Source organism: Geospiza fortis, unplaced genomic scaffold (assembly GCF_000277835.1).
Source record: "Geospiza fortis unplaced genomic scaffold, GeoFor_1.0 scaffold1212, whole genome shotgun sequence".
Taxonomy (NCBI): domain Eukaryota; kingdom Metazoa; phylum Chordata; class Aves; order Passeriformes; family Thraupidae; genus Geospiza; species Geospiza fortis.
The window spans coordinates 230898-241182 of record NW_005054626.1 but is presented as its reverse complement, the minus strand read 5'-3'; the positions used below and the strand labels follow the sequence as shown (position 1 = coordinate 241182).

The following is a 10285-nucleotide window of genomic DNA, read 5'->3' as shown; positions in this document are numbered from 1 at the left end:
GATCCGGGGCAGCCCTGAGGCGATCCCGGGACAGCCCTGAGGGGATCCCGGGGCAGCCCTGAGGGATCCGGGGCAGCCCTGAGGGGATCCCGGGACAGCCCTGAGGAGATCGCTGCCTGCCGTCCCTCGGCGCAGCGGATCCCGGTGTCAGGCCGCGGCTCTCCTGCAGTTCCAGAGCCCCAGGGTGTCGGAGCTCAAGGGAGCCCCGGGATCGCCCGGTCAGCCCCGGTCCTGCACACCCAGCCCCGCAGTGCCACCCTGCTCTGGGAGCGCTGCCCCAACGCGGCTGCTCAGATCGGTTCATATTTAAGTGCTTATATGGTTTCTGCTTGTGGGCTCATTACTCTGCTTTGTTCCTGGTTGTATTTTACTCCTTTATTGCTGGAGTTTCCTTCATGAACTCTGGGTTGAGGAAGCAGCCCTGTCTGCTGTGCAGGGGATGCCCCAGAGGCAGATCGGAGATCTCCAGCACATCCCTGCCTGTTTGTTTGGTGACAGAGTTGCAGAATTAAACCTGTGTTACCCTGCAGCATCCACTGAGAATGTGCTGCTGTAGGAGGGGTCTTGCTGAAATACAAAAAAATGGGTGAACCTTAATTCCCGGCTGTTAAATCTTTCTTTCCACTTCTTAGGAGGATCAATTAAGACATGGCAGAAGCTGTTTTCCACCCCCCAAAAAGGAAAAGAAGAGTTTTCGAGTCCTACAAGGCTCCCTTTCCTGTGGATGTGGGGGGGAAGGATTTCAGACTCTGCCAGGCTGAGATCATTAACAACAATGTGATTGTGAGGAACCCCGAGGATATTGAACAGCTCTACAACAAGGTGCTGCACCCTGTTTGCACAATATTTGTAGTGTTTTAAATGCAGGTAAAGCACAATACTGGTTCAAATCTGCTGCCTTTCTCTTTCCTGCTCCTTCAGCCTCCCGTGATTCTCCATATTTCCCTTCTCTCCTGAAATCAGCACCAAAAAAATATATTCTGTATCAAATGTGAAAAGTCTTTCTTATCCAAGCAAATAAATGTTGGAATGAAGTGACATTGTGAGCTAAGAAACAGCTGCAAAGCCTTCATGTTTATGTCTGCTTTCAACATTTCATGCAACTTTTCAAAGCATTTTCTTGTTTTTAAAGCTCAGGGGGTTGAAATATTAATGTTTTGTAAGTGCTTGTATAATTCTTTTAACTTCAGAGTGATTTATTCCTGTGTAAAACAAGCTGTGTTCAGTTTTTTGTGTCTGAGTACCATTCTAATGCAGTGGTATCTCCTTGGTTTCAGGTGTTGTTTTCAAACATGTGCTGGGAGGTTTTAGATATTTCGAGTTCAGGGAAAAGACCCAACACTCTCCAGGCTAAATGGGATTTGAACACTTGTTTAAATCAGATGTTTCATCCTGAACCAGCAGCTAAACAAGCTTTAGGCAGGGCTGAAATGCTGCAAGAGTTGTGCTGTTTGTTCCAGCTGGTGTCACTGTTGCACATTTTATAAGTGGGAAGAGGTTAATTTGTGTGCCATGAGATGGTTTGGGGTTTTCTGTCCTTTGCAGGGCTATTTTGGCAAAGGGATCCTCTCCAGGAGCCGGCCAGTGTTCAGCATTTCAGATCCTCAGCTGGTGGCCAAGTGGAGAGGTAAGTGGGGGCTCTTTGGAGCTCAGCACTGCTCTGGGAGCTCTTCTCACCTTTCCTCACCCATTGAAAGTAATTTTTATAAATTACATGCAGAAGAATCTGCTGGATTGGATCAGGTGAAGGATATCTGTCTCCCCCCATCTCTTCATGCCCAGGAAAAATCCAAGAGTTGAAATCCATGTGGATAATTCCTTGGTGAAGGATATCTGCCCCTCCCCATCTCTCATGCCCAGGAAAAATCCAAGAGTTGAAATCCATGTGGATAATTCCTTGGTGAAGGATATCTGTCCCTCCCCATCTCTTCACGCCCAGGAAAAATCCAAGAGTTGAAATTCATGTGGATAATTCCTTAGTGCATTCTCCTAAACCTTCACTGAGTTGTTGCTTGGGAAGATTGAAGTAAAGGGATCATCCTGGCGCTTTTTCCCCCTGGTTTTCCTTGGGTTTAATCTGCAGATTTTGGTGTCCCTGAAATGTTGAGGAAGGATTGGTGAAGGTTTCAGTCTGCTTGGAGTCAGTCACACCCAGTCTGCTCTTGGCTGTTTATGTAAAAACCCATTTTGTACTCACCTCTGCTGTGACAGTGAAGTCCCAGAGGCCATCACTGGATTTTATCCTGTCTCTCCATAACTGTCTGGAGAAAAAGTGTATTTAGTTCTTGTCTGTGCAGGCTGTTACATTTGTACCTTTCCTGGTTCTGCTCTGTCCCTGCTTGAAAAGTGGCACCAAAATGGCTTTGAGGACTGAAAATGGGGACAGTTCCCAGGCTGCAGATCACCCCAGTGACCAAAATCACACAAAACCATCTTTCTGTTGATGAAACAATGTGTGCTTTTTCTTTTCACAGGTGTTAACACAAACATGCCCATAATTACATCTCAAAAGTAAGTGAATTTGCTTTTTTCTTGGGGTTTTTAGGAAACAGATTGTTCTGGTTTATATTTCTCACACTGGGTTTCAGGTTGTTTGCTGTATGAATTAAGACAGTGACTTGCTTCTATTTCTTTTCCCATTATTTCATTTACAAATCACTTTAGAAGAAGGAGAAATAGGGCAGGGGGTGATCCTCAGGGTGGTTTTTCATGTAGGCTTGTAGGTGTTCATTGGTGACTAGAAGCCAAGGTGGAGTGAATGCACAGAATTAATTCATTAATAACAATTACAAGCATAATAAACATTCTTCAGGTGAGGAGCAGGAAAAGAAGTTTCTGGGGCAGGCTATTTAAAATATCTCTTCCATTTCCATATTGGGTTTTTATGGTGTAGCTGAAGCATCTCTTGAACTTTTACAATACTTTGATATTTTACCTTTTTTTAAGTCTCAGTTAACATTGGTGGTTTGTACACTTAGCAGAACTTAGTGTTGGACCACATTTTTTTTTCTGCTTAAATAGTGTATAAACTGTTAGGCATGTGCAGGTGAGTTACTCAATTCTATGACAACTACAAAAGTTCACCTGAATTTGAAAATTATGCTCCTGCAGCCCTCAATTTTAGGTAAGAAGAACAGTAACCATATTATTATTAATGCTGCTACAGTAACTGCTGCTTGCAGATGCTGAGCAACAATAAAAGTGTGATTTTATTGCTGCACAAAATGCTCTGCTTCAGTAGAGACCTGGAAGTGCAAATTAAATGGTAATTAAATAATAAGACAGAGAGGAGTATCCTTTATATAACAAAGAGCAGAGCCCTGAATTATCCAGCTTTATCAGGAGCCTGCAGGGGAGCTTGTGTTTGTGTTGACACATGGAATTTGCATTTAATGTCCTTGTTACCTGGGCTGAAATTGCTGCCTGAGGATTTTGTTCAGGGAAATAAAGAATGCTGTACAAGATTTTCACTTTCACAGAGTGAAGAGTCATGTTTCAACTGACTTCATGTTATTTTAATAACATTAAATGTTATTAATAATTAATTAATCTTATTTTCCAAGAGAAAAGGCACTAAAAACTCTGTCATGGTTGAAAACTATTAGAAATAGTAGCTGGAAGTTTTAAATATCTCAGTGGTGGGATTATTGTCATTTCTCAGGGATATAACTGAGGGCTTTGGTTCCAAAGGGTGGTTCCTGCTAGAGAATTTTCCACTGGTGTTCCTGCCGTTGCTGTTTCCAGGGCAGTTACAGCAGAGTTTTGCAGCTCCTGCTCTCAGTCCTTGTGTAAAAGCTGAAGTGGGAGGGCTCTTGTTCCATGTTTCAACTCTGCAATTCCAATTCCAAATTTCTGGGGAACTCAGGCTTAAGGCTTTCATGGGAGAAGGGATTTTCTCCCTGGTGAAGCTGCTGCTCCTTGAACCTGCCCAGCACTTGGCTGTTTGCTGCCAGGGAAGTGGGAAAAGGCCAAACAGAGGCACAGGAGGCAGCAGAATCCTGGTGTTCATGAGGCTCCCTAAAAAACTGGAGCCCCAACTGCATCGATCCCATTTGTGCCCACAGCTGCAGGGGGTGTTTGTGCACTGTGCTGAACCCTCTGGGCTTTGCAGTGTTAATTAAAGGATCAATCCCTGAATTCCTCATTTCTGTGTTCCCCAGGTACCAGCGCCACGTGCAGTGGGCTCAGAGTGTGCTGCAGGAGCAGGGCCTGGACAGCTGCTCCATCAGCAGAATCCTGGAGAGTTACACCCAGCCCCTGGGGCTGCCCTTCTGCAGAGGGGATGGGGATGGACAGACTGGGCACAGCTGCACCACAGGGAGCCCAGGAAATGCAGAAGTGTGCAGGAAATCTGGCAGGGAAGGAGCCCAAAGCCCTGAGGGTCAGAACCAGCACTCCAAGGAGGGAGGAGATGCAGCCCTGGATCCTGGGAGTGCCTCCAGGGACCAGGAGCAGAGGGATCCCAGGGAAATGGCTGAAGGGTCCTGCCACAGGGACCCTCCTGTGCCCTGGGGCTGCAAGGGGAAGCAGAGCCCTGAGCAGAGGGCTTGGGAGGGGATGGACTCCAGGGAATGTGCTGCAGAATATGTGCTGGTGCAAGAGGAGGAAGAAGGCAGCTCCTGTCCTGAAGATGACTCCACTCATGCACAAGAGAATGTAAGAAAAAAGATCTAATCTTTTAGAAAAAGCTACTTTCAGAATTCATTATTTTTCCTGTTGAACATTTTAATAATAGTCAAATTTTCTTGTAGCTTGTCAAGAAGGAAGTATTAGTATGCAGAAAAAACCCATTTAGGATTTTTGAGTACTTACAACTCAGCTTGGAAGAGGTACGTGTCAAGCACAATGCAAGTTAGTTTGCTTTTCATCTGTTAAAGTAAACCTTAATCTGTGTTACACTGTCATTTAAAATGTTTCTAAAATACAGGATCCTGTGTCTCCTAAGATTGCCTTAGTCATTAAACTTAGCTTTAATATGCTATGATAATTACATGAGGTGGTTAAAAAATAGAGTCCAATCCTGTTTGCTTTAGGTGAGTAATCCCAGTGACACAGAGACCAGTGACAGGACTTGAATGCAACATTTATATGAACCCTCTTTCAATTCTGCTCCTTCTCGTTATATTTATGTGTCAGTTTTAACACCATGCCTTCAGCAGGGATGACATTGTAGGAAATTAATGAATGAAGCCTTTGTTCTTGCAAGACTTTGTATATAAACAGCAGGAGGAATGTAGCTGTCACTGAAACTGCCTCTGTTTGTTTTTGCAGGCTTTTTTCTTGGTGTATGCTCTGGGATGTTTAAGTATTTATTATGGAGAGGTAAGAGATTGGATTAATTTTGGATTACTGGGCATACTTTTTCTCTGGATATGGTTTGGTCTGAATCTTCACCTGTGTGGCAGTGATTTGTGCTGTTAATTCTGCAGGAGGAAATACCAAACACAGGAATTGGGAAGGTTTTCTTACAAGTAATGGTGTTTCTGTTTAGGGAATACAGGTTTGAAAGCTTCAAGTTTCCAAGACAAGTATAATTAAGCACTGTCTGTCTGCAGAGAAAGGATTTTTGTTGTCACTTAGGCAAGATGGCAAAATTCCTTGGGGTTTTAGATATTAATTCTACCAAGCTATTATTCATGTAATGCCATAATAATTCAAACCTGTGCTTTTAGCTGAAGATCTATCAGCCTTTCCTTTAACAGGGGTGTTATGGGACTGATTGTGAACTGCCTAAAAGAGCCACTAAGTGGAGCAGCAGGTTCCTGCCTTGAATCCAGGGGTTCTGTTTCACTGTCTGCAGTTCCTGCTCTGTGGCTGTGTTATTTGATATTTTTCCTGCTGTGCAGCAGAGCATGGCTGGTTTCTCTCAGTGCAGTGACCTTGCTGTGTGCTTTGCAGGAGCCCCTGAGCATCGTGAAGCTGTGGGAAGTGTTCAGTGAGGTGAAGCCTGATTTCAAAACCACCTACATGGCCTACCACTACTTCAGGGGCAAGGGCTGGGTGCCCAAGGTGGGGCTGAAGTATGGCACGGATCTCTGTGAGTACCTCCCCAAAAATGGGGTCGTTTCCTGCCCACCCCTCCTCCAGGCAAGGCAGAACTCCAGAGAGGAATTCAGTGAGGAGCTGCAGGACTGGAGCAGCCTTTGCTGCTTGCAGTTGGCAGAGGACATTTGCGGTTAGCAGTGAAGTTGGGATGTGAGTGGAAAGGAACATCCCATATCCAGGAGGTGAAGAGACAGCTTGGAAGGTCTGGTTTGCTTCATGAGGTTCATAGTTCCTGCAGGATTGCACTGAAATTCCCTTTCCAACTTTCTCTGTCCTCTTCTAAACACATCTGCTGCAGTGTTAACATAACAGGTTTGAGTCCAGATCCCAATCCACAATAAAGTTCATGCACCTCATTCATCCCATTTAAGAGAAGCTGGACTTCTGCTGAACTGACTGCTAGGATTGTTTCTTTGTGTGGGCTTTTTGGGGGAGCTAGAGAATGGACTTGGCTTTTTTCTGTTATTGGTTGGGGGTTTAATGTTACAGAAGTAATTAGTGGTGTCCTTGCTGAGGAGCCCAAGGGCTCCATTTGGCTCGTGTCAACATGAGCAGTGCAGCAATTACAATTACTCTGTTATTACAGAGTGTGCACTGAAGTCAGGTGTTTCTGGATGTGTGCAGCCCAGCAGGTGTTCTAATGCTGCTGAAGTGGTGACATGGCTTTGGGGGTGTGCTGAGCAAGTCCTTTAGGTCAGGGTGTAGCTCTGGCTGAATTCATCATCCCTGCCAGAAAATCCCATCCTAAACTTTCCTACAATTGCTAATTCCTAAGGTTCTTCCTCTTGCCTTTGATCTGCCCTGTCCTGAGTCACTCTGCTGCTCTTCCCTCTCTCCACTTGCTGGGACAACCTAATTCTGAGCAGAATGCAGAAGAGTTGAAGTTTTTTTCTCATGTAATTAAAATTTACAGATCATTTGACAATATTGATGGGCCCTGGTGTTAAAGCCACTGAAACTCTGATCTGACTGAGGTGTTTCTCTTTCGTTTCAGTGCTGTATCGGAAAGGGCCCCCGTTCTACCATGCCAGGTTTGACACTCCTGTTTCTGGCTCATTTCTTTCAGTTAAATTTCACTCACACCAATTTAGCATCTTCACTGGTTCAGCACATATTCATCACTCAAAATACATTGTGTTCACACTGGGAATGTGAAAATCCTTTCAGCAGAGGAGCTAAATGACACCAGTTCTTTGAATATAAATAACAGGCATTCAAAATCACAAGCTGCAGTGGATTTATATGATGATGATGATGGATTCAGGGAAATAATTAGATTTCCTAATACTAATTTAGAAAAATATGTGGTCTGGGTAGTTTATGTAATGTGGGAGAACTTTAAAGGGATGATAATTGTCTTTATTTGTTGGCTAGTCAGGTTGAACTCCTAGGTAATAAATTGGTTATAAATGTCAGCTTGGCATTAATAAAGAGAATGCTACAAACATCAGAAGGGTGGGGAGGGAAGGCACCACTGGGCACATCCACAACTTCAGTATTTCTCCTCTTTTCCTTATAGAAAGCCTCAGTTTCACAGTTTGCAAGCTGGCAGATTGTTTAATGCCAGTTTTTAGCCCCTAGTTCTTGAGTTGTCTTCAGAAAATGCCAATTTCCTTTCTGTGACTTGTGCTGCCTGCTGTGTTTTCCAGTTACTCTGTCATTGCTGAGTTGGTGGATGATAATTTTGAAGGTTCCCTTCGCAGACCCCTCAGCTGGATGTCCCTGTCTGGGCTGAACAGAACAAATGCAAATGCTTCCAAGGTACAAGCTCTGGGGTAAAACCAACTTTGGGATGGTAAAGTTTGGCTCCAAAGGGCAGAGACTTGGACTGAGGCTGGGAAGAGAATCCTCCTGATGAGCAGTATGTTGATCTGCCAGTGGGAGAGAAGTTTCCTTTATCAATACCCAGGTGAATCCTGAGAAAATTATTGTTAAATAATAATTATGAAAGTTCTGCCACTTTTAGGAATGTTAGAAGTTGTGTGAGGAACAGCAAGATCTGAGGGGCCCTTGTTTCCTGATTGCCACTTCTGTTTCTAAAGCCCTTGCCACCTCCCAGGATTTCCCTTTGAGCAGTGAGACTGGAATTTCCCTGACATTGTCAGTGTGAGCCCCACGGTGCTTCCATAATGCCCTGAGATTCCTGTGTTTCCTGGCTGCCCACAGGAGCTCATGCTGTGCTACTTGATCAGACCTTCTGACATGACTGCAGAGGAGATGGCAACCCCAGAGTGCATGAAGAGAATCAAGGTCCAGGTGAGTGGTTCCTGCCTTTTCACAGCTCCTTGGGAGAACTGTGCCTTCCTCTTTGCCTTGAGTTGGGTTTTGCACGTGTGGCTGCAATAAAATCAAATTCCTTCGTGCCCCAAATCATGCAAAGTGCATTGCAGGATCTCTGTAAGCCGAACATCTCCTGTCTGAATGGGAATGTTGCTGGTACTGTGCATGTGAGCATTTAGGGATTCCTGAAACCCTGTGGAGATGGCAGGGCTAAGGTAAGGTCAGAAATAAAAGGGGAAAAATGTGAGAGTTCAGCTCTCTTCAGGAGCAGACTCATCTACTAAAGCACCTCAGTGGCCACATAATGCACATAATCAGTTTTACAGACCTAGTCCCCACCCCTCACTGATTTCCTGTAGCTTTGGGGGTTTTCCCTCTCTAATTGCTGGGTGTTATTCCAGGAGCTGATCGTGTCTCGTTGGGTTTCCTCCCGTGAGCGCAGCGAGCAGGATGAATTTTAACTGATGCACAAGAAAACCTCACTTGTTAAAAACCACTTCTTGGTGGTTTTTACCTGATCTCGTGATGAACTGCTGCCTCAGAACATTTTCTGCCAACATAAAATGGTGTGTATAAATGCTGTTTAAAATGAGGTGTATCATGTTTACTGGAGAGAATGTTTTACTGAAAAATGTGAATGAACAGATGAAAAGCTGTGTCCCAGCTCAAAATATAAAAGATAAAAAGGTGCATGTTTGAGTGGTGGCTACACTGCAGTCATTAGGAACAGTATTTCTGATATTATGGCAGCACAAACCTGACTTCACAGTCTTGGTGAATTCAGATTTGGATTTGGGGAGAGGTTTGGTTGTTGCAGTTGGGACCCTGGAACTTACTTCTACAATCACAGCTCAGCATTGAGGAACTCTTCCCAGAATTTAAATTTATTCTGGGGCCTGGGCACCTCTCCCACTCTGGGTGAGAAGTGTTTCTTCCCTTGGGATTTGCAGCTTCACATTCAGGTATCTGAACTCCACCTCAGCTTCTTTCCTTTACCCTGCAGTTCAGAGTGGAAAAAGAAATCTGATGGGCAAAGAGGCTGGATTTATTTGTTGGTATATTTATTAGTAATTAAAGGAAAGGAAATTAACAGACAGGGATGGGATTTAGCAGCATACAAGCACATGTTCCCTTTTTCACTCATCAGTAAACAAGTATGACAGAAAAGGCCATTTTGGTTTGCTACAGCTGAAGTTCCCACAGTTCATCTGTAAATCCCTGAATTCCCCAGCAGTTCTGATTTCTGGTGTGAAGTGTCTTTGCAGAACAGAGCACACAGTGAATGTTAAATCACAAAACATTTTTCCACAGGAATAGTTCCCATGGAAATTCTCTGTCGTGTGTACATCGTGTGTGTGTAACTTCCCTGAAATGCACAAGCTCAGTATCCTGAGGTGCAGGGTTTAGTTAACGATGTTTTTATCCACATTAAACCTTAACCCCTGAGGTGCCCTTCCTTTCCCATCGCTACTCCAGCGGGCTGTGGTTCCCAGGCAGGCTCTCCTGCTGCTCCTGCTCAGCCAAGGGCACGATGTAGACATCGCTGTGAGCCAGCTGCTGCTGCAGCCGCAGGTAGCGGGCGGCCTCCCGGCTGCGGGCCAGCAGGAAGCGCTCCGTGAACTCCGCCTTGCTCAGGGCGGCCCCGCCCCGGCCCTGCCGCACGCGGTTGATGAACATCAAGGCGAAGGTGTAGCAGTTGTGCTGCTGCTCCTCGTACCTGGGGAAACACCCCTGAGCAGAGCAGTGGCACTGACCAAATCCCCTGAGCAGGGCAGTGGCACTGACCCAACACCCCTGAGCAGGGCAGTGGCACTGACCCAACACCCCTGAGCAGGGCAGTGGCACTGACCCAACACCCCTGAGCAGGGCACTGCCACTGACACAACCCCCCCGAGCGGGCACTGCCATCACCAAACCCCTCAGCAGGGCACTGCCACTCACCACCACTCCTGGGCAGTGT

General features: G+C 45.4%; 2 protein-coding genes across 3 annotated transcripts in view; one reads left to right on the top strand and one right to left on the bottom strand.

Moving 5' to 3' along the window:
- The first annotated feature begins 219 nt into the window (after positions 1-219).
- On the top strand, positions 220-9013 carry TSEN2 (tRNA splicing endonuclease subunit 2). 2 transcript variants are annotated; one of them, XM_005430414.2, is made up of 11 exons: positions 220-822; positions 1546-1627; positions 2475-2511; positions 4161-4656; positions 4752-4829; positions 5272-5322; positions 5899-6037; positions 7040-7076; positions 7695-7806; positions 8212-8301; positions 8727-9013. In XM_005430414.2, the coding sequence occupies exons 1-11, from the start codon at positions 649-651 to the stop codon at positions 8784-8786; spliced, it is 1356 nt and encodes a 451-aa protein (XP_005430471.1). In that variant the 5' UTR covers positions 220-648; the 3' UTR covers positions 8787-9013. The 2 variants fall into 2 exon arrangements, with proteins under 2 accessions (XP_005430471.1, XP_030920635.1); XM_031064775.1 differs by having other exon boundaries at positions 718-867.
- A 352-nt stretch (positions 9014-9365) lies between these two features.
- MKRN2OS (MKRN2 opposite strand) overlaps positions 9366-10285 on the bottom strand; it is a 3352-nt gene continuing 2432 nt past the window's right edge. The window contains exon 4 of the mRNA XM_031064766.1: positions 9366-10042. Within this exon, the coding sequence (XP_030920626.1) occupies positions 9793-10042 (250 nt within the window). The 3' untranslated portion in view covers positions 9366-9792. The remainder of the gene's footprint in view (positions 10043-10285) is intronic.